Source organism: Anser cygnoides, chromosome 12, assembly GCF_040182565.1.
Source record: "Anser cygnoides isolate HZ-2024a breed goose chromosome 12, Taihu_goose_T2T_genome, whole genome shotgun sequence".
In the NCBI taxonomy this organism is placed as follows: Eukaryota; Metazoa; Chordata; class Aves; order Anseriformes; family Anatidae; genus Anser; species Anser cygnoides.
The window spans coordinates 2,209,155-2,233,710 of record NC_089884.1 but is presented as its reverse complement, the minus strand read 5'-3'; the positions used below and the strand labels follow the sequence as shown (position 1 = coordinate 2,233,710).

General features: G+C 40.0%; 1 protein-coding gene across 3 annotated transcripts in view; it reads left to right on the top strand.

Moving 5' to 3' along the window:
• Window positions 1–24,556, top strand: part of BANP (BTG3 associated nuclear protein) — a 146,929-nt gene that overhangs the window by 119,327 nt on the left and 3,046 nt on the right. For 2 of the 3 annotated variants that reach the window (XM_048075158.2, XM_048075162.2), the window contains exon 12: window positions 21,439–21,582. In XM_048075158.2, coding sequence (XP_047931115.1) covers window positions 21,439–21,582 — 144 coding nt within the window. Of the gene's footprint in view, window positions 1–21,438; window positions 21,583–24,556 lie in introns of those variants that run through there. The other variant, XR_010834395.1, reaches the window with a different exon arrangement.

Genomic DNA, 24,556 nt, shown 5'->3' with positions numbered 1-24,556 from the left:
TCGTGGCGAAGTGTTGGGTTTCCTGCTAATGCAGGGAAGAAAAACAGTTTTTTTTCAATTGCAAAGATAAATATTGGCAAAACCTGATACTGTAGCTGGGGATGTCCTGTAAAATAGGAGCGTTTAGGACAAGATCCAAAATTTTAAGTTTTTTCCAATTTATGGGGGGAAAAGTGACTTGTTCTCTCTTCACTTCTTCTGTAAGCAATTTTGGGAATTGGGCTTGGTGGTCTGTCCCTCAGAATATTTGGTCAAGGCTTTTATACAGATCTGTCATTTTATTTGCTTGGTATTTTCTCATTCTTGTGGCTGTAAGGCTTTCCCAGGTTGCTGCAAAATTCTTGACTCTGATGACAGCCCTCTAAATATTTCCGAAGAGAAGCTAACACCCTTTAGGTATCTCTTTAAATTGAAAACGCATTGCGTTCTACATAGAAGAAATCAGGTGGTTTCGTTATATAATAAATCTTTCATAGGCTTTGAACGTTCCCTCAGTTCAGCCTGTCCCATAGGAGTCCTTCCACCAGTCCTTCCTCTGCATCGCGTTCCCAAAAACATGCAGCTTGTCTGGAGCCAGTTTCCATAGTCTTGGCCTCTCTGCTGGGAACATTGTGTATCTGGGCAGTTCCTATTTACCTGGGATACCAGGGACTTAAGTCATCGACTTCCTCGGCAATTATTCACCCATTAGCCAGATATTTCAAAATCCTGAAGTTTTTCAAATACATTTTTGGTAACAGTGCTGCCCCGTAAATCAACACGTAGGTATTAAGTAAAAATTCTTCATTTTAGGTTCTTGGCTTTTTATAAAAATAGACAACGCTGCTTTTAAAGAAATTTAAAGCATAACTTTTCAAGTCAGAAAAATTTGTCTAATTCCAGAAAATCATTAATCTGATGCTTTTAGTAGTGTTAGTCATAGTTGACCAATGGTAACTATATCCTATTAAAGAGATTTTGGGACCATTCACTTTTGTTACCATTGAGTGAGTAAAATCTTGGAAATGTCTGGGAGATTAGCAGCTTATTACTCATTTGCTTTTGTACTTTTGTGGTCTCAGATAGATTTTATCTAATTACATATTGAAGCAAACTCTTCTTCCCTTTCATTTTCCTTTTAAATACACTCAATCATCACGATATTAAAACTGGTTTGGCTTTCCAAGTAGCTTGGCATGTTTTGTAAATCAATTTTCTGAAGGTTTTATTACTCTCAAAAAAAAAACAGAACAAGCTTTTCTTTTTCTTGCTCTTCTCCGTCCTGGTCTGAATGGCAGGCGTGCTAAATAAAGTCGAAAAATGCCTTTTCTGGCTAAGCAGGCGGTTGCAAAGGTAAATTCAGTCTCTCACACCTGACCCAAGGCTGTTGCTGCGTCCTCAGGAGCAGCAGGAGCTCTGTCGGGCTCCGGAGGTTTGCTGCTGTCGGCAAACCCTTCTGGGGAAGGGACGGGGTTCGGCGACGCGGTGCGAGCAGCAAAGGACGTGGGGGATCAAAGGGGATGTGCCCAGCTGCAGTCGCGTTTGTGCGTGTGCTCGGGCTGCTTGGGCTTTACGAGTTCAGGTGCTGGTCTGCAAGCAAACTGCTCGAGGGAGCCGCTCAGATGGGGTGCGTAGACAGGGAAGGGAGGACCCGGGGCACGGGGTCGTGCTGCAGTGGGCGCGAACCTGGCTGTGCTCGCTCGGTGGCCAAAACCTGGTGGTGCTTCAGCATGAGCCCAGAGCAGGATCGGGGCCAGAAGCGTTGAGAGCGTTGGATCAGCCTGAGAAATTTGTGGTCTGTGAAGCTCGGAGCTGCCTCTTTATTAGCACGTAATTTAACATGATTTGTGTCCTTAATATCACGCGGACTGAATCCTCTCTCACCCTTTGGTTTGTTGGGTCGGGCTCATTATTTTCCTTGGACGGGACCCTTCGCGGTTATCCACCAACGAGCAAAGATATTTAGACATAAGACCCAAATATTGTTTGTCCTTTCCTTTCAATCCGAAATCTAATTTCCAGCCCCAGTAAAAACAAAACTAGTGTTCGCTTTTCCTTTTTTTCCCTCTCTAGTGATGAATATGATGTATGTTGAATTTTATCTGTATATCTCAAATATTCCTATGGAAGGTTTTGAAAGATAGCATTGCTTTAACTGCACAACCAGCTCCTGGTCAAGTGTTTCAAGCTGTATGTCTGAATAGAAGCTTTTGCTGCTTGTAAGTACCTCAGTTGCTGATGTACTTCATAACTCGTGTAGAAGTAAGGGTAATTTCTCAGATTTTAACTATTTCAAATTGTTTCTCAATACAGGACTTCCCTCACCCCTCTAAGTTTTTAATGAATCTGGCACCAAAAAATAATTGCAGATCTATCTGCTGCTGAATTATCTTAGAATCTAATATTTCATCAACATGTCTACAAATTTTTCATCTATTTTTCAAGATATAAATCTTATCCACTGTGCCCTATATTTATCTTAGCATACAGTAATACATTTTTACCATGTTTTATATAACTAAAGTAACAGCAGTGCTTAGCAGCTGTTTTTTTTATTATTATTATTATTATTATTTCTGATTGACTGTCATCAATATTCCACCATAATTTTTATCCTGAAGGTAGTCTGTTGAGAATCAAATAGATTGGGCTGCTTTGAACTTTGGAGTTTCTCTTTTAATCTCTTTAATGGAATTTGTGTCTCTTTGCATCCTTACTTTAGATTGTTTAGATAGATAGATAGCTCAAATGTGTACGAACGCTGAGATACACATTCCCTGCATATGAATGAACAATTTCAGATTCATTCTTGAGCCATTATTGTAGCTGTGTCCACAGTAAGTAATTTTCATGTCATCTCCTTCTGTAGAGAGCCGTTTTGTTGTTTGCAGTGTCCAAGTACTCCTGATTTCCTTGTAATTAACAAGTTAAGAAATTTCAGACATTTTTTTGCAATGTTAAATAATTTTTTTAAATTTAACCGTTGCCTTCATGAAGATCGGTGCTTGCTACCTGTCTCGAAGAAGTAACCTGTAGCAGTGGTAATGTTAATAAGGATTCTGATGCATAGTTTTGCTTATTGTTGAGAAATAGAAAAGGGTGTGCGACCTCTGTTGTGGGTTTGTTCAGGACAGCGTCATACACTGCATGAGAAAAGCGACAGAGCTGCTCTGTTTCGGTAGGTGGCTGCCGTTTCACCCCCTTGCTCGTTAGACACCCTGAAAAGCCCGGAGGGAGCTGTATAACGTAACTGTTTTCCTGTGCCCTACTGCGCTAGAAATTCATTTATGGATGTCAGCAACTGGAGCTGTGCTTTATGTAACGAGATCTGTAACGGTTCGAAGACGTGCATCAGTCTGTGCGGAGCTTGCTCGTGCTCTCAAAGGAGCTCTTTGTGAAAAGCACACGCAATGGGGTAGGACTGGCTGTGGGGCTCTCTGAAAAGACCACAGCAAATGTCACCAGCGGCCTGGTTCACAAAGACGGAACGTTTTTACAATGGCAGAAATGAGCACTGCAACACATTTTGAACCTAGTAAAGAAATACCAGAGGTTGTCAAGGGTTCAAATTATAGTATTTCCTTTGTAAGTGTTATTTGTGGGTATCTCACCAAAAAAGCTGTTTCTTTTTTCCTTGAGCTACCTCTTGACATTCTGGCATTCGTACAGTATTTAGCAAAAGCCTGGCGTGGACCCATGACCGGCGATCCAGGAGGTCATTAGCCAGAACAATGCTGATGTTTGCCACGGCTCTTCTGGAGGCTCACGGCATTTCAGAAGGGCAGAGCGGTTGAAAACTCTGCAGATAAGCTGCAGCCTGGAGGGGCAAGCAAGATGTCTGTTTTTTAGAGGCAAAACCTACAGCTGAATTCGCTGTTCCGTTCAGGGCTGCTCCCCAGCTGTGCAGAGGAGCAAAGTGCTGTGTCATCGAGCCCTAATAAGAAAATCTGGGGACTGCAGGCAGAAACTTCCCCCCGGGTGATGCAGAAGTTTTCTTCTCTGCGGTACCAGGGGGAAGATGCTGAGCGTGACCTGCACGTGGCAGACCTGCTGGCACAAGGTGCTGTGCGTTCGCCACGCGTAGCTCGTGCGTTCGATTTCAGAGCCATCTTCTTCTCATTATTTCCAGCTGTCCGTCTGCACACTTGGGCAATTAAATTAAATCCCTGGTTGGTCATATATAGGAGGCTGTCATTGTTATGAACATGGCTAGAAATGTTCATTTGCGTGTATTTTGAAGATTAAATTCTTCACAAAGCATAGACTCTCTGAACTGTTAGAAAAGTAGCCGTTTGCCATGTGCCTGTCAGATCCTGTCTGCCAATACTTAATTTTTAAAATCGAATTACTAACCATTATTGCTGTTTTATAACACTGGCTACTCACGTTCTGTAATGTATAACAGTTTATTATTTATCTCAAATGCTAAGGTGGATAATTACTGAAGGTTTTTCTTGATCTGACTGTGGTTGAAAGGAGAAGACATTTTTAACTTAATCTTTTCCAGTGCCATTTTGTTGCTTATCTCCTCTGTGGCTTATTTTTTTACTATATAACGGGTTTCTTTGTGCTTTGTGTGATCTAATTCCTGAATTGTATGTGTGGGAAAATGCAGTAGGCACATCGGTAGGTCAACAAATTGGTAAAGTATCAGAGGGAATAGCTTGTAAGCTATAAATCCTCTGCCCTCTTGGAGGTTCTGTTTTACCCCTTTATTCTTTCCTGTGCTTTTATCTTCTTGCTGGGGCAAGTACTTAAGTAGCATTTGCTGCCTCCTTCTCCTTAACCCCTATTTCCTCCCTTCCCCCATAAAAGCAACTGAAAGCACGAAACATGAATTTAATGGAGGTCACGAGACAACTTTCGTGGTAGGCAATTTGGAGTCCTCGCGCTTTGTTGTGATTACAGCAAGGTCCAAGGATTTTTCTAAAGCAAAATGCTGGTGCCTAGGAAGAAACTAGGTTCCTAAGAATTTATCGCTTGTTGGGAAGGATTTACAAATGTAAGAGGAAATAATTCCACAATTCCCTTACTAACTGTGCTTTTAGGGCCCGAGTCTGTGCTTGTTGCTCGGCTGGAGCAGTTCAGCGAGTGCCGGCGGTCCCCGTGCTTGGTACGCGGCAGCAGGGTCATTCAGGATGGCTGCCTTAATGGTCTGGGTTTGTTTGTCTAATGCTGATTTTTTTCAGGGAAAAAAAATAAATAGCTTGTTCTGTATGAGACATGAAAATAATGCTTTTTTAGAGTGCATGCTATATGGAATCTTTGTATTAATAGCATCTTGGCGTTTCATGTTCCCAAGACAGTCTCCGAAACCATGTGAGGACTGCAGATCTGGTTTGTAAGTACTGTAATTTGTATCAGGACCAGATTTGATCAAGTCCAAATGTTTTTTTTTTAAACGCTGAATTCATTTTAAGCCTTTCTTCATTTCCATAAGAACAGCCAGCCATACAGAGTCAGACTTAGGCTGTAGGATGTAAAGTTATTGTGTGAATAAAAATCTGAGAGTCTAAATCAAAATAATTCATGCATTAGTGGGCTGGGGGGTGGAATAACTTTTACGGACACTTCTTTAAACTCCTTTAGTTCCGTTTTACCAATTGCTTTCAAAGTGGGCTTGCTGCGGTACCTGCTTCATGCCCACCTACTAGCAGCCTTCGGGAGAACATTATCAGGCTGTCCCTTTTATTGCTGCCTGCCTTTTGATTTATGTTTCGGCCATCGAAGTCGCCAAAAGGAGATGCTTTGATATAAAAGAGTGGTCTGTAGGTTCAGCGCTCTTTGTCCAGCAATTTCCTCCATGCGCTGCAGCATGCTTGGTTTCCTAAGAATAAAAAAAAATTTGTAACCAGACATTTTACTTCCCATGGACTAGAAAGAAGAAAGTTTCAAGCTGGTCAGGGAAAAGATTGTCAACAGCCCGGGGAACATTCCTGCAGCATGCTAGTGCTAGACTCTTTGATAATTTCTTTCTGATGTTATGAGCAAACCACATTTTACATGTCTGGGCTTTAAAAACTCGCCTTTCGATTGTAAAAAAAGAAGTAATTTTAACCTTTTAAAAGCACGATTTTATGCCGCTCTGGTGAGCTTTCGTTCTCGTTTCCAGTTGCGTGGCCACACGCACAGCGCCTGGGTCGGGGCGCGATTTTCCCCTCCCTCTTCCCCCTTCATTGAGACAAACTTTTCGGTATGTGGGCAGAATGTTAGGCAAGTTGAACTTAATGCATACAAGTATTACCGAACCAAAAAATGTGCTTCTAGCATTTATTTTAGGTTATATGCTAGTTTTACATTATCCCAGCTGGGTATTAAAGGGAGTTACAGAACTGGCAGTATGTTGGGGAAAACCAGATGTGTACTCTAAGAAAACAATAGCTTTGGGTCCAGAGCTTTCATTGAAGTCTGCTTCAAATTCACACTCCATATTCCTCTCCCTTTTCTCACCAAAAAAAAAAATAAAATAGAGAGATGCTCAAAAATGTATTTAAAAAAAAATCCCAGTGATGATCGGAAAATTTAACATGTATGCAAATGCTGTCTGGATATCCCTTCAGACAGAAGAGACCTTTGGCTGGCCTGGAGGCTCAGCTGGTAGCAAAACTCGTTGCCGTGTGCGAGACCCCAATTTAAGTTCAGCCACAGGCCATTAATGTCTGGAAGCTCCACCTGGGTGAAACCCTCAGCCCTACAGCGAAGCGGGGAAGGATTTGGAGGCTGCGATACCGATGGGCGGCTGCTGCAATTACATCCCACAATAATCACCTGCCACGGGTTGCGCTGGAGTGGAAAATGAACACAAAAAATGGTAAAGAATGGGCAAATAAACGACAGCGGACACAGATAAGAGCACAAAACCTTGGAGAAGTCCCGGGCCTGGTGTTCATGAAGGGTAAAATTGCCCTGACAGTAGACATATGGTTGAAGTTTAACTCACAAGGGAAAACAGGCACTCAACTACTGTGCCAATTGTTTTCCTCCCCCCAAACAAAGCGATTTTAATGATTTATAGCAGAACAGTGTGTGTGTGTTACCTAATGTGTTTAGAATGACTTGATATAGTTTTCTAAGCAATGCAGGAAGTGAAGTGGATAAACAACCGCTTTTTATTCCTCTTTGTTCAGAATTTAAACAGCTGAGTTTCGGTTATCATCTGTAACGTTAGTTTCCCTGAAAATGCTTTCCCGGCATTGCAGAACTTCATGCCAAGGGCTAATACATGCAAGCAAAAAAATTAATTTTGAAAATCACTATCAGAAAAAGAAAAAAAAAGGATTTTCCTTGTGTTCTCAACCTGGAATGTAGCTGGCAATTCACGTTTTTAAGAATTTGTATAATTCTTAAATGTCAGGTTACTGGCTCCAACTTGAGCAAAATAAATAAAGGAGGAAATTAATTCAGTAACCAAGAAATCATTTGCAAAATTGAGAAAGTATCATCTGCATTCCCATACCATGTAGTACACAGCTTAGTCAAGCAAACTGCCACTCTGTTAGGATTCATTTTCATTTTATGACTTTCAATTAGAAAAAGCATGTTTCCAGCCTCGCGAAGGCTGGTGTGAAAGAAGCACCAGTTCCCAGGCTCTTCTCCAGGGTATTATAAACATTTGTCCACTCAGTGCTCCGGCTGAAGGGAAAGCACATGTGAAGCTGCCTCGCTGAGCAGGGCGCTTCTGATGGACGAGCTGAGTGGAAATGATAAGGCTTCACGTGGAGGGTGTAGAGCTGATGTCTTATCTGTGAGCTGCGATTGAAATCAGAGGAGGGCAATTTGTGCTAGTCTAACGTATTATTAGATTTGTCAAAAAGACAGGAGTTTTCAAAATGACTGCTTATAAGAAAGAACGTCCAGCTTAATAAAAGGAATCAATCATCTTTTCCTAATTGTTTTTGTTTGAGAGCTATTGTCTGAAAATATTTTTGACGTGAAACATAGTTTTCTGGGGGGAGGTGAAACATGATACAGGGCTTATAACATACATATTACATCTGCTTTTACTTTTGGTCTTCCTTGGAACAAACTGAGCTGTTTACCGTGACGCTGTCTTTTTCAGTGCTAATAATTTCAGTGATGTAGATGGAGTTTCTGTTAGTTTGGATTCTCTTTACGTGAGCTTTACTGTTGGATAAAAGCCAAGATTAGAGCTCCGGTTGGGTATGTTAGTTCTCGTCTTACCGTTATCCTGTAATCTTCTGTACGGGTATTGTGAGAAGTCCAGGTGTTTTGTATGGTTTTCATTCTTAAAATAACCGTCTCCTATTTGTTTGTAGCCTAAATTCTGGGTGTGGAGGAATAGCTTTATCTCCTGTGTTTCTGTGTCAGAAGAGAAATTGGGAGCTCGAGAGCATCCTCTTTTACAAGCTTAACATTTCTGTGTTACAGTTTGGAGACTTTTCTTTTTGGAGATTTTCTTTTTAATCTTTCTGTGTACGTGGGTAGATTAGGGCCTTGTATTTGAATGTATTCATTGTTGGTCATCCTTTTCTTTTTTAAATAACTCGGAGGGTGTTGTGCATGGAAATGATTTGACTGCAGCACGTTTGCATAGAGTACTTATCTTCGAGGCTGTGGGATAGAAATTGAGGTCTTCTGTCAAGCGCGGCGGCACAGCCTGCCTCCCTCCCTCCTCCTCCTCGCGCTGAGCCGTCGGGTGAGCAGCTGCCTTTAACAGCCAACCTGATGTAACTTTAATTCAAAACATAAGCTGATGAGCACGTAAGTACACACGTGTTACTAACTAAGACACTTGACACTTACAAAGAAAGTAATTACAATTTTACGACCCGCATACCCATTTCTTTCTCACGGTGTCCGTGTCCCTAACCTGTGGCTCTGGGCTCTCTACCGCCCATGCACATTTACACCCTGCTATAACACAAGCAGAACTCCTGGTAGTTGTGTCCTACAGCTCTTGTCATTCCTCGAGATTGGGGTGGAAAAGCAAAACCAAAGGCCGTGAGACTTTCAAGTTCCGTCTCCCTTTCTTGCCTATGCAAATGGGAAACGTCTTCCCTTCCGTCCTGGGCTCGTCGAGGGGCTCGTTATAGCTGCGGCGTTGTTTCTTGTGTGAGAAACTTATTAATGTAATTCCGGCAATTCCCAGGAGTGCCACTTTCTTACTTGAGCGTTCTTTAATTGACAGCTACTTGCTTATACCTGTCTCCAAGTCCTGATTTATGGCTCAGGCAGGGTTACAGTTAACTCCTCCCGTGGCCGCTCCTGCCCTTTTTCTCCTCCGAAGCCATTGTGCGCCTCTGATTCTGATTGATACAAATGGAGCTGATTACATCACTTCATAATTAAAGTGTAGGAGGTAGTACATTCATTTTCTCCTCCTTAGGACTTTTTGCTGAACGTTGCAATACTATAGCTCTTCTGTTCCTCCGAGGATAAAAGGCTTTCTGCCATTGTCACATGTGCTTTTTTTTTTCCCCATCCGTAGTTCTCCGACTTCATAGGAGCTGCAGTGTATGGTAGGAGCAGTGTTTTGTTATCCTAGCAACAAAAGCCAAACTTTCAGATGTTATTTTGCTAGTACTTAACAAAAAATATATAAAAAAAAAAAAAAGTTGCTGCCAGTTATGATGTAAACATTTGCAGTTCCCCCCGAATGTCTTTTCTTTCTGGCATCAAAGCAAAATCACTGTTCCGAGTGGAAACTGATAAATTGTTTTAGACGTTTTAAAGCAAAATAGCAGATGTCTGTGATTCTGGTAGATCCTCAGCGATCTGGTCGTGCTATTTTCAAGTGGCATATTTACTACTAGTCTCATTGGTGGGGATGTACCCTCTCATCAGCACCGAGAGCCCAAATTCTGCTCTTAAGTTATTTATGAAAGGATTGGACGTTATTTCTGCTGAAGCTGGCTGAAGACTTTAGCAGAATTTCGCGGTATACGTTCGTCTTAAAGCTAAGTACTTCAGCATTTATCTTGACCTTCTGTTTTAAGCATAACTAATCCCAGCAGGAATTTGAGGCTGGCTGATGAGACCAGCAGGGTGACATTTAAAGCCATATTTACGTTTACAGGCTAGCGGGGACTTGTCACACAAGAATGTAAAGGAAGACAGCCCTGAAGGACTAAGTTATCCTCTCCCTCTTGGCTAGGTTATGTCCCAACAAAAAATTTCCCACCGGCCAGATGCTGCGTGAGTCACCATTTATTATTCACTTGAATAACCTTTATCAGGGCCGGTCAGTCGGAGGGAGTCTGGGTCACTCGTGTCTGACTTTTCTTGAGCTTTTGCACTCGGCAGCTACAGCTTAGTAAGATTTCTTTGACACTGTAGTATTTTTCTCTGAACTGTCCAACCGTTTCTTAATAGCACTCAGTTGTATGTTGACTAAATCCCAAAAATAACATTCTATTGGAAAAAAAAAATTACGCCAAAAGCTTCTTTACTATTCTCAAAATAGTGAATTATTGTAGGGACACATAATTGTCTGCTCTTGAAAAATCTTATTTTTGGAAGTAGTTCCATCAATTTAAATGTACTTACTACTGATAGTAAGTCGTTTCATTGCAGAATGTCGCAATTGTATAGATTTGAATAATTTTTACCGTTCTTAGACTGAATTAACTCAAAAGATTGTGCAAGCTGTAGCAGAATGTAGAAGGCTGAGCTGAGCAGAAATGCTTGGTTATATATTTCTGCCTTTTCTCTTTTTTTTTTGCCAAAAGGTGGTTGAGATGTAGGAGATAATTCTTGGTGGGTTGATAATCTGGCAGTCCCACCTCCATATGCATGCATGTAGCTTGAATAAGGGAACACACTGATTAACCTAAAAAGAGATCCAGAGAAGAGATTGAGTAACCAGAGCCTCACCTTCAGAGGAGAAGGTGAGCAAGAAATACCCAGACTTCATAATTCAGGGAACTCCAGCAGGTAAATATACACAAAACTGTCTTTTTTAACAGCTGAAATGAGGCTGTAGATTGCAGTTTGGGAAGTGCACCATCTGAAGAGCGCTGCTAGTTAACCACAGGGTTGTTTTGAGAAATTTCCCTCGGTGGGTGATTTCCTGAGAGCATCTTCGAACAAAGGATGAGTCAGATGTACAACACGGATTTCCTTACAAGCCTCTTCAACTCGATACAGTGCGTTTAGATGAGGTAACTCTTCTTTCCGTATCCAGGCAATTCTTACTGAAATTACATCTGCAGCTGAACTGCCAATTAATTATAATCAAGTTTTACATATGTGCTAGTTTTGAAGCGTATTTCCAGTGAAAGTCTCTGTTTTGGTTTGGTTTATTTTACATAATTTTATGGGGCCCGAATTTAGCTCTACTTGAAAGGAACGGAAGGACCCCACCTGATGTCAGCGGGATGTGACCCCAAAGCATTTGAGACTATACCCATTTGTTTGCTTTGGTATCCATTTTCTGATGCTGGCAGGTATGTTATTGTCATGTTACCTTTGGAATTGATCATTCACTGAATTAAAAAAAAAAAAAAAAAAAAGCTGGTGTAAATTTGAACTACTTACATAAGACTTCGTATAATCTCATTGTACTTAGATCGCATGATACAAGGCTTGATTTAGGCTTTTATTTCATAGTAATTAAATTTGCATCCCTTTCAACCAGCGTAATAGTTCAAAGATAAAGCTTTAATTACACTGATTACCTTTTTTCTTCGTTACCAACCACTTCTCAGAGGAGCTGCTAGTCTGTGGAGAGTCTGTATACAGATCACTTGCTGGAGTTGGACCATGCTTTGGAAATGGTCAAGGGGAGTGTGCTGGTGAGAGGAGGTGTTCGTTTTTTGGGGGAAAAAAAAAAAGACAACATGAACTGTTTTTATTGTTTTTTTTTTTGTTTTGTTTTTTTTTTCCTGCCCCTTATGTTTCTCCAGTTTATGTAACGAATTAGATGTGAACGCTTTTGAAAGACCCCAGATTATTTACTTGTAAATTATGGTAAATTATTAGAGAGAAAGAAAGATGCACAGGGAATATTAATAAAGATGAAGAACCTCTAGCACTTTTTTCCCTCTGAAAACCCAATCCGGTTCTGTGCATCTCAGCCTTCTGTGCCGATCAGAGCCGCAGCTTGCCATCACTTACCTAGCCCAATCCAACCAAATTAACCAGAAAGACGGACGTTTCTGTCAAGTTTGTTTAACTAACTACAATAGCCGCAGTCTGTGTTCGTGCATTTCTCCAGGATTTGCACAGGCGCATTAAGGGGATCTCAGAGTAGACATTACTGGGTAAAACTGCGCTGTACTATGTGCTCAAAGTAAAAGCAGATGAGATGGTTTATTATTTGTTAGGCAAGGAAATAATGCCACTGATAAAAATGTACGCTGGAATTATTCTCCTCATTTCTCCACACTTGGTAGAGCTGAAATCAGTTTCAGTTTTCATGGCCTTTAGTTTGGGGAATTTAAAGGAGGTGCTTTCAGTTATATGACTCTGCAGGGGTGTTAGTTAATGAAGTTTTGACAGATTTAAGGTCACATTTTGCATGGTTCAATTCAGCACACTTAGAAATACACAGCAGGGAGAGTTCCTCTCTCTCTGAGCAGTTATATGTCAGATTTTTATATATGCTGAATTTATTTTTGTATTGGCACATTTTATGTAGGAAATAAATAGCAAATTTAGGTACAGGTGCTTGTTGGAGTGAAGAATGACTCAGGGTTAAACTTTACGAACTAGATCTTTACCTTCAGAATGCTATCTGAACCTTTAAGAGCAGCGAATCCTTTTTATATTGTTTCCAGTTACATTAGATCAAACATGCTTTTATTTTAAAAGAAATAGTTAGGGATGTTAAAGTGAATGTATTACTTTAACTGAAGTTCTCGCAGTGTAATTTTCTGCAAAACCCTTATCATACACGCTACAGTGTTTGAGGACAGGTAACTGGGGCAATTTGATTTTGGGTGGTGGAAAATGCAAACAGGATGCTTGATTCAGGGACTCTGACTTCGGTCATCACTTCATTACCAGTGGTTCTATCAGAACCTCTATTTTTTTTTTTTTCCTTTTCTTCTCAGTGTAGCCCAATCCGTGATTATTTGGCATCAGTCGCTTTTATCTTTTGACGTAGCCCATCTGGGCACAGACATTATGATGGGTGTGTTTTTAATTCAATAAATACACCCAGTTGCAAGAAAGTGTTTATAATTTAGAACACGGCAAAAATTAAAACATGTTAGCATACTTAATGTGAATTAACATTATTTTATTTAAAATAGACTTTGTTTCTGTGAGCTTGACTGACAGCGTAATTCTTTGTGATCGTTTGAAAATGTAGCTCTAGAGCAAGCGATTTTAGCCAGGGTTAAATTTATTCAAAATAATATAGTTGATACATTGCAAAAGTAATTTTAAACCTTCCAATTTGTATTTCCTAATGTTTTTGCACAAATATCTTTGATTAATGCTATTCAGTATTTTAATGAAAGGTATCAAAGAAAATGAATAATTAGTGATATGTAATGGCAGTGTAATTAAATGCTAAGTAATGAAAGTAACGGGTCATCTTTGCACTCTGACCTAGATTACCAGATACGATTGACTCAACCCGCCTTTTAATAAAGCCAGATGCAAAGTAATGTGTTTTGCTACGAACAAATACTGCAGGAGTGATAATGTTGGCAGTTTGGTGGCCTACTTGATAGGATGTAATATATTCTTTCACCTCCCAGATGTTTTACTGCAAGGACTATAGGGAAGACATAGTAGATGGGGCAGTTCGTAAGATGCTACAAGGTGTTCTGTTAATTGAAGTATTTAGAATAAAGATGGAGTGTCCTCTAAATGAGATGTACCCTGAAAAGCAGTTGTGCTTTCCATGGAGATTGCTTTCCGTAAAAAATCTGTAGTTTAAGCTATGGAAGACAAACTAGACAATGACTCAGCCCTCTGTGACAGTAAAAGGGAACCTGTGAATTTCTGGAAACTCTCTGGTGGCTGGATATGGAACAGTATTGGGGTACGCATTGTAACCCAGAGGCTTTCTTCTCTTGTGGTGAGGCTGCTAATAGCAAAATGATAATTAGAGTAAGTTTGCCTTGAAAAATAAGAAATTAAAATGCGGAATTATTTACAGAAAACATCAGTGGTATATATTTTGGCTTTCTCCTTCACCTTAATATTTAGCAGTTCAAAGTCAGACATACACCACAAGTAAGAATACACCTTAAGAAGGCTAGAAGCCTCATATTTAGAGGCTTTCCCTTAAGAAAGGGTTGCCAGTAAATGATCTAAAGGAAGGTTTGCATTTTCCCTGTGCTTACACCTCTGTGTGCTTCTCATCACTAGTTACTGAAAGAGAAAAGCTGCAGATATTTTCTGTGACACTGGGGGCCATCTGTCTTCCTTATCTTCTTCGAAGAGGAACTTCCAGCCTTTTATTGCTGTTAATATTTTTTTTAAAGTTTGGAAGATAAAACTTAGTCCTAAAACTGTCTTATAATTCTGTCAAAATACTGTTTAATTTTAAATATAGGACGAAAAGTATGCAGTAGGATGTAGTGATCCTTGGGTCCAGATTGTCAACTCCGTGTTCTGAAGAATTAAAAGTTCAATGGGAATTTATTGCTCTGGGAAGATAATATATTATCAGACCATACACATTCTGATTTTCTATATGTATGGGATAGGCAAATGCAGTGCAAGTGTAGCTATGGCTTTCAGGTAATACTGCTTGATCTTAACGTGGGGACGAGTGCTTCTTTGAGAGCAGGTTAGGTCAGCCCCTCTCGTGCCGCCACTCCTTTTTGTCGTGTTAATACATTAAAGCTAATTTCACTGGAACTGGTCTGTAAAATCACCAAAATAACAGCAGCAGCCACTGTCAGGTAAGAGCCTTTCGATACAATTGACCTTGGTTAAATTGAACCGATGGCCTAAAGAGGCAGGTTACCAAATTTCCAGTAGACTGTAGCATCTCCCATACTGGACTTGTTTCCTACTGTTGGGTCCTTCTCTGACTCATCAAGTGGAATTAGGAACTAAAAAAGTCTTTGTGAAAGGAGCTAAGATTTTATTCCATCAGCTCCAGTCTTTTGGCGTTCTGCATCGTCTGTTCCAGAGTCCTTAGTAAACGCCAAGGCCACCGAGCCTTTGATTAGACCAAACCTCTGATGTTTTCAAGGAGCTCACTGATTTTCTGATAATAAAGATATATGTCCTGCAGCTAAATAGAGCTCAGTTGCCCCAGGTAAACACATCTATAAACCTGTAAACCTACTAAAGAAATCCTTTATTGGCATTCTATACAGTGGCTGTTCTTAGCCTTAAGGCTCCAGAAAGAATATTTTAAAAGCAATCGGAGGGAATTTTCTTAGTTACGTGAACACGTTCATCAGCAGAGCTTCTTAACATTTGGAGGAAGGAACTGTGCTTGCTCTTTGAATGTATTCACCTGGTATTACCATCAATGATGACAATTATGATGATAGGTTTTTATTTTTGTTATTTTCTAGGAGTCATCTAAAACCATTGCTATCCATGCACTTTTGTACCCAAACTGTCCTTTTATCAATGTTTTAGCTAGAAAATGCCGCCAAGGGCCTTCCTTTTTCCTATGCACAACTCTTTTCTTTTATTCAAGGTTTGCTGAAATGGTGCTTGCTGTCTGTAAATGTTACAGGATTTTCGGGTGTGAACCTTCTGTAAACAACCACCCTTTCAGTGACTCAAAGTCTCATTTTTTAAAGAAATGGCGTCTTTTATTGCATTCCTGAAGCAGCAATGGAAAGAAACGATGGAAAAAAAGACACCAAAATCCCAGCGAGTCTTGTTTTTGAGTTTTTTTTATAGGTAGGCAAACATATGTGCCTGCCCAAATTAATAAAAAAGCACACAACAACAGTAGCAAGAATGTGTTTTAGAAAGCTCAGTCTGGCAAGGACCAGACTGAGGAATGTCTTTTTATTTTTTATTTTTGTAAACAAACTTCAGCTATCCCAAACCGATTACTTTTTGGTTTTGCAGGTTGGGGTCTAGAGAATGAGTTTAAAAGTTGTGGGCATCTAGAAGAATAATTTTCAATGATAAGTAAAATCAGGAGAGGATGTGATACGAATTAAATCATGGTTGGAAACTATGCTTGCAAGATTTTGGAAGAAACTGAAGGAAAACCTATTATATTTTAATCTTTTTTTATTAGTAGTAATATTATTTCCTGCCCTGGCAGTCGAATATTGAATGGAACTATTAGTTATGGGCGAAAATGGAAAGGAGGAGAGCAGAGAAACTAGCTGGTTTTCATTATTACTACTAATTTTATTATTACCACGTTTTATATGGCAAGCAGCTCACTGAAAAGGGAACCAAAAATAGAAAGCTGGGACCTCCAGGCTCAATGTCTCGCATGCTGCTAACCATCAAGACTTTGAAAAGAAAATGCTAGAAAAAAATAGAGGGGGGAAGGAGAAAAACACCACAAAGGTTCAGATCAGTGGGAGCACAGTTGGATAGGTGTGAGTTGAAATTGCTGTAAGGAGGGACGGGTAACGTGTGTGGGCACAGGATGCTCTGAGTGCATGGGAGGGATCTGTCTGTCCCTTAGCTCATTTTATCGAACCCGTCAGCTCTTCCGTGTTATTGACAGCCGTAGAACTTGAAGGAAAATAAATTTGTGGTCAAAGAGGCTGCGGTTCTGTTATTCGCTAGCAGTGCCAGGAGTTCACACTTCATTTTGAAGATCTGAGCGAAAGACTTTTCCTTCTGGCGTTTCTAGGGCCATTTAAAATCAAAACTAACAGAAATGCATTTACATTTCTTTCTGAAGGTGTTAGGGAACGTTTTCTTACTCTGAAAGCTGATGGATATAGTGAGGGAAGGGGCTCTTCTGTGCTTGCTTTTTAATTTAGGCAAGTTGTCTTCACCAGGGTCACCAGGCAGCATGGTAACCTTTTAGGAAGCAAGGCTTGGGACATGAAGGGTTATGAAGATCAGGCCTGACAGATGACCAAACACTTCCTTTCTCCAAATATTCTCTTGAATTACTTTAAAAAAAAAATCTTTGTTAAGGAAAAAGGCTCCTTAATTGTAAGGGCTTACCATTGACTTGAGCTCTCACCTGCCCAAGTTAGCTTGAGGGAAACTGGATGTCAGGCACGGCTTTTGTGCCTGTGTGAAAGGGAGGTCTGTCGTCAAGCTTCTTGTTCTGTGTATTTTACAGCGTGAATTAATCGCTTCTGTTGGAAGTGAAGTTTATTATTTCTCAGTTTAACCGTATTCTGTTACCTGCTTTGGAGCAGGGAGGCAGGATGTTAGGGAAGCCCAGTGGAGTTGGGACGAGAAGTTCATTTTCAGGGCAGATTGCTAATTGTTGTGGTACAATTCCTTTATTTTAAGGTCAAGGGCAGGTAAGAATTACTAAGTATTGGTCTGGGAGACGAGCGAGCAGCCAAAGAAAAGCCATATACTTGCACCTGCCCCTTTTGCTAAAGGCTCTGTTCCCTGCTCCTCCACTAAGGCTGTGTTACATACAGCTGTCGATCCATTTATGTCTTTAATTTTTGCAGCCTTGCTACAGTTTCATATAAAACTTGTGGCATTTGCAAACAGAGCAAAACTATTAAGTGAGGCTTACTGAAGTTACAGGGCTGCAGTTAAGTCCTGTTTTTATCTGGGTGAGCATGGGCTTGCAGATTAGAGGAGTTTGTTTGGATCCATGTGAAACCTCTCCATGGACTCTGTCCTTTTTCACATTTGTTTGTCTCTCTGCCTGTCAACATGCGATTTTGAGGGAATTTCTTCCTCTTGGACCATTCTACCCTATGCTAAAAGAAATGGGGATATCTGTTTTTATAAAGCACTTTGCATACTGTGATAGAAGGAAGTTTTACAAATGCAAGCGGAGCCCAAGGACCATAACCAGACTTGCTGCTCTGTGGACCTGCATGAGGCTTTTTCTGAACAAAACATTTCTCAATACTTCTGTCTGTGAGAATTAGAAACTGTGACTTCAGTCTTAGTTCTGCAGCAAAATAAACTTCTAGCATATGTTGAAGTTGAGAGAAATGTAATAAATTTATCTTAATTGCCAGTAGCGCCTAGAGAAAATGTAATTTATTGTTGTATTTAATGTCAGTTCAGTTGGATTTTCCTGTCCAAATACACTTGAGATTCTTTGTAAATTGTGTTATCTTATGAATAATACAATGTGATTAGTGAAGTGATATCTTCAGCATGCTGTAGGTCACCGTGTCACCTTCGACACAGAGGTGCTCAGACACATGGAGAGGGATCAAATGTTCCAGGCTGAGCCTGAGCTTGGATTGATCCCTCTTCGGCTCAGCAGATCAAACACAAGGTGCTGTGTCATCGTGATTACAGAACCAGCTTTATTTCCAAATCTCTTACCAAAAAAAAATATAAAAAAAGAGGATTGATACACAAGCTAGGTGGTATTTAAGGAAACATAAGACAACTATTAATGTTAGCATGTGCAAGGCAGAGAACATTAAGGAGGCTTTTTCAGCATTAGATAGTTCTGCTTTTAATTTTCAAAGTCCAGACTGATTTTTTTTTTTTGGAAGTGATTTTGAACATACAAGAAGTAGACTGGGCATGACAAATAAACAAAGAGAAGCCTGAAGAAGCAAAATGGTTCTCATTTTTGAAAAATGTTCTTTTGCTGGCATCCAAGCATCCTATCGTGCTTTCTTTCTGTAACTAATATGCTGGTAGAAGAATGACTTTCCCTAAACCCAAAAATAACCGCACTGCTCAGTGTGTCTTCAACAGTTGATTAGTTTGTGTGAATCCAGCAGTAAAAAGCTCTTTTGATGGAGTTTGTTCTCTCTTCTTCACAACACGCATTGCACTGTCATCGTGCTTCTTTTTTCATTGCTTCCTAAAAACCAAGATCAGGTTCCCCAGTTGGATGTTTTGTAGCTATAGGAAAAAAGTAAAGAAAGAAGGCATTGGGTGGAGGATAAACATGTCAGTGCAACATCCCATGTAGATCCAATCACCTGGTTTGCAAAACCCAAACAGTTTGGCATAATATTAGTGCCAATGAGTCTGTCTTACTTGGCCACTTGCCTCCCATTCTTGAATATTGAATAGTTGCAAATTTATTCTTTTTTATTTTGTCCTATTTCTCCAATTTATCATTATCTGTTTTTCTCAGACTATACAACTGGAAGCCAAGCACAGTGTATGTATCTGTCCCTGCTCTAGTCTTGAATATAGTCAGATTTTGTACTATAAAAATGAGATCTTTTAAAAAGTGCTGGAAGGTGTGCAGGTGAGAGCATACCGTAAAACAGACGTTGGTTATAAGCTTTAGGCCTCCTTGTCGTAAAACAGTTCGTATACAAGAATGATGGGCTGGTTCAGTTGCTCACCGCCTTTCTGAGGTTTATGCTTCAGAAATTAATGAGATAAAACACATTTTAAACCTGGTCAATGGGACAGACCGCGATGTGGTTCTGACAACACGTACCATGTAGTTCCAAAGTAAACACTGCAGGACAAGAGAATTAATTTTGCTTACTCCTGTAAAAACAAAACGTAGCACCCTTTTGCAGCTTGATGCTGACTGTATCTCAGAACACCCAAGATCCCTATAAAATGCTGACAACACCCCAAAGGTCATTTATAGAGGTCACCTCTTTCTGCCTCCCACACTCCCTGGAGAAGTTCTGGTCTGCCCACTCCTTCATGGCCACCCACCCTCCGATCAGCTGAGAAATCATACTTTTAAGAAAAACTTTTGTTAAGTATGTTATTTTTGTTCTTTGTTCTCTTCCCTTCGTTTGAAAGACATCTTTTTATTGCTGTGGTTTGAATACCTTAGTTAAAAAAAAACAAACGCTGTTCACAGCATATGGAAACTGAATTTGTGTATTTCAGCTGAATTTTAAAAATGAGTTTGGGGACTTAATGTTGTTCACATGAGTTTTATTCTGATTTGCATTTTTAGGAGTAAATTAAAATTAATCTAATCACAAGAACGTTTTTAAGCAAGCAGTTTTAGATGAATCAACTGCTCTCTGCTTGCTGGAGCTTATAGGGGACTTTCAGTCCAGACCAGTCAAAATGCAGACGTGGAGAGCACATGAGCTCACGGAGACTATGAGCGTTAATTAGCAGTAATTCATACATCTACACCTTCATGTACAATAGGAATAGAAACATTGCTGTAATAAATTGTCAAAAGTTGAATGCATTTGGCTGTGAGAGTAAGTATCTTGGCTCCGTGTCTGTATTTATGTAACAGTAAAAATATTATTCAGGAAGATGGTTGTGTGCTATTGACATTATCGCACGCTTAGTGCAACCTGCTCGGTCTATCCCACTTAGTATTTGCAATAATCATTAACAGAATTGTTAATCCTTCATCGGTTGTCTTTTTCAACACCTATGAAGGTGTCATTTATCACGAGGGCAGTAACTGTTAAGCCTTTTGAAAGCCAGTATTACTAGATGTGAGCAGTTTGCCATAAATATATCCCAAAATGATTTGAAGAATCTTTTGAAATGTTTCCCAGCCGTAGGAGCACAGCATTTCCAGGCAAGGAGGCAGCACATGCCTAAGCAAGCAAAACTGAGCAAGAAGCTCTTTTTTTTCCCCCAACAAACCTGTCTTCCACCCTTTGATCTTGAACCTGAAGGTGCAAGGATGATAAAAGTGAAGCCAAATGTGCCCTTTTTTTTTTCTCCCCCTCACTTTCTGCCATCGTAAAACCAAGCAGAAAGGTTTCTAAACCAGCTTCCTCCAGTGGTCACTGCCTGCAAAGCTTTGCTGCCTTCCCACCGCCTGCTCATACGAGGGGCCTGAGCCCATGGTACTGCCCGTGTCCATCTGAGGCTGATGAGAACAAACAGACTGGTTTTCCTAACTACAGCGTTATGTAGTAAAAGCAGTGCTTCCTTTTTTATCCCCCACAGGGCTTTTTAAGTCTACAAATCATGTTTTCCCTTAGGTAGGACTCGCAACGAAACTAGGGGAATTGGGTGCTGCCAGAGAATAATAGCAATTAGTCTGGGGGATTAGTGCGCTAATTGTTATTAGTTGTTAAAATTGTCCTGTTCTCTGTGTGGTAATAGATGATATTACTCTAGCATTAAAAAAATTAATATTAAAATTGACATATTTAGCGTAGGCCTGCAGGATGACTTATTTCTTTGCTAGTGCTGGTACGTGTAGAATACAAACTGTTTCGTGTTAGGGATCATCCGAGAGTTCAACATTTCTGGGTGCGGTGCTTATTAATCCTTCCAGTAAAGAGCTGCAAGAATCCAGGTCTCGTAAGGCAAAATGCAGCGAGCATCTTGTACGAGAATCTTTCCGTGTCTGTCCCACGTCCTTCTGGGAAACCCATGTGCTTTAAAGTAACTGTTCCTGATCGACAAGTTTTCTTGTGTTTCTCTTTAGCCGTCTTTGATTTTGCATCTGTTTTAAGTTAGATGTTTCATAACGCATTTCTGATTGTGGCTGTTTACAAGCTGCTTTCTCCACTGCTTTGCTTGCAGGTGTTGCAGGGCGCTCAGCTGATAGCGGTTGCATCTGCGGAGCCTGCGTCAGGAGGTGTCGATGGATCCCCACTCCAAGGCAGCGATATCCAAGTCCAGTATGTGCAGCTCACACCAGTGACAGACCACTCTGCAACTAGTCAAGTATGTATGAGTGTGTGTGTATATATGTATATACTACATACATATATATTTACCATTCAAAGTACTTCGGTTGAAACATCTGGCAGATGAGCTATAATACCTATCCACAAATGCTGCAGTCCAAATAAGTTTATGATCCTGTTTCCAAACTAGAAATATAAAATCTTTTGCAGTAAGAAACACTTTCTGAAAGGTGTGAATGGTGTCAAATGAGTTTATGATCTTATTTCCAAACTGTAGAAAATAATAATGTATAATAGAAGTAATTTTCTTAAAGGTATGAAATGGTCTTTGACTATTCCTGCTTCAATGTTCTTGCTCAACGCCCCTAAGATAATAGTTATTTTGGCCATCATTGTTTTTCTGCACCCTTGAAGGCTGAGAAGCATGTTTATAGCACATGGAGAAAAACTTGCTCGGAATCTATCCAGAAAGTATTTTTCAGACTGAGGTTTCTTTTAAGAATGTTATTCCCTTTCTGACAGCAGTTTTCCAGCTATTTTGATCCACAGCCTGGATTTCCCACAGGAGCTGCAGTGTTTGCAATTGTAAGTGAACACTTGATTGTCTCAGTTAAGGTGTAGGAGGTGTATTTTTTTTTTTTAATCAGTTTGAACTGTCATATATCTGAGCCTAGAAAAAGCTTCCTATCAGCATGAAGCCATGTCTGGTGACAGTATGAGAATGCTGACTTAAAACAGCTGTCTGAAGTTTTTCTGAAGATGGTTACACATTCTTCCATGAACCCAACTGTAGTGGGCTCCTTTTCTAGAGAATGCCTAGTGGTTTTGAAAAATACTTTTGCCTGCTAGCCAGAATATAATGCTATCCTCAGCATACAATTTTAGAATGGATTTTTGTCTGATACATACCCAGTTTTGTAGAGAATTCTGATCTGGATGCAAACTTTTGGATATTGAGTCTCTCAAGGAAAAAAAAAATTGCAAAAGAAATCAAGGGAATCATGTCCAAAGTTTCTGTGCACAAAACTAAGGTGCTGAGCCCTTCTTCCAGGGGAAGGGTAATCCACAGGTCGGTTTGATATATGAAGTTAGAACACATTAGGTATTCCAGCAGCAAGTTAAACCCTCAAACAAAAGATGCTGCTGCTTGACATATTGCTAAGTTGCCCCAGTCCATGCTGACTCCCCACATGGGTGCTAGAAAGTGCTCTTCAGAAAAATGATGCTACCTGCCAAAAAGGAGTAGGCTGCCTGGCATATGAGTGTGCAATACGCTAATCTCTTCGTGTAGGTGAGTCTTTAACAGTCACTTTTCCCCTTTACCTAGGTTTGTCTCTGTTACCAGTATCCCCAAGGCTCCTCAGTAATTTATTCATAGTCACCTGTGTTGTCACACGTGTTGCTGCAGAGATTTTGCCTGATTTGCCAAAGTCCTCAAGGATCAACTACATTGCTGGTCCCACGCAATTAATAATGCCTATAGGCATCAGATAGCAAGGTGTTTCTCTCCTGACATGCTGCTATCCTCACTTCAGGCCTTGGAAATTCTCAAATTTAATGTCCACGGCCTGGGTCTGTTCCTTGTGCCTGTCCTCCCTCCTCTCCTCCCACCTCTGATGGGCAGGAGGTTACGGTTGTAAACATCAGCATCCGTCTCCCACACAGCTGGCAGCCACCAAAGGAGCTACTTTTCTCTTCAGAGACACTTTGCACCGTGTTAGGTTTTAATATTGTGGTTAACCACAGATTTATACAAAGCTGGAGAGAAACAGAAAAGGAATGTGAAATAAGAAGAGTATGGAAGGAAAAACAGACTAAAAATAAGATTACCATAAATATTTCCTCAGTTTACACAAACTGAAAACCAAGGGTCTGTTAATGAATTGGAGAAACCAACTTGGTATTTGCGTTACCCTGAGTTATATGAATTACCCAGTAGGTTTTTTGGCTGAAATAGTCGTACATCATTTTAGAAAGATCTTTTATCAGAAGGGAAAAGTCTTAAATGTATCTCTCAGTGAGGTTGTAGAAACGATTTTATCTGTTTTCGTATGCTTCTTTGCCAAGATACTGAGATGTTCTCAGTGATTTTGAATCTATTTCTCAATCAAACCTTTGTAAAGAGGAGTTAATTATCTGCTTGGGTTGGATGCCAAGCCCTATGCAAATTCCATGCTTGAAGCACCACAAATATGAATTTTAATGAATGTCTGAAAACAAGACGCCAGTTTTCTCACCTCTTTTTCTTGAAAGCTCTGCCTGAAGGTAAAGTGAGGCTATTTGAAATGAATCCCTTCTCTGACTTCAGCTGAAGCAGATAGTAATACACACTGTGACTTAGTATTTTCCATGTGAAGCATGATTTTTGCATTTGCAAATTAACTGTATACAGAATTATTAATAGCTAGTATTCCAAAAATCTCTTAGTGCCCTTAAAGTGCATATATAAACACAAACTATAAATATAACAACAGTCTTTTGCAGGCATACAATTGCAAATGCATATACAGAGGCATAGTTCGAAGCCAGATTTATTTTTCAAGATTTAGATTTAGCTTGCTTTTGTGTCTCAGTAGCATACTTGCTTATACCAACTTGCCGAATTTAGAAGTACAAAATGTGATGACAACAGAGAATATTTGGATTAATTCTATGCTCAGATTTCATACGTTGGTGTTAGATTTCATTAGCTTTGGAAAAAGCACAACTCCAAACCTCAATTGTTCTTCTAATCTCTTTGGGCTGTCTTCTACTTCTGGCCTGAATTTTGGATAAATATTCAGTATTGCTGTTATGACTATTATTTGGGAATTATTTTACTTCAGTGAAGTTTCCTTCTAATGGGAAAGAAAACTTCGATGGCCACTTTAAAACTTACCTGCTAACAAATTTAGCAATCAGAATTAGTCACTAATTTATTGAACGTGTAAGTAAATGCCAAATTACCTGTGAAGTTGAATAGGAAAAAATGTTGTGCTGTGCAATTACTGACAGCAAAGGAAAAAGATGGG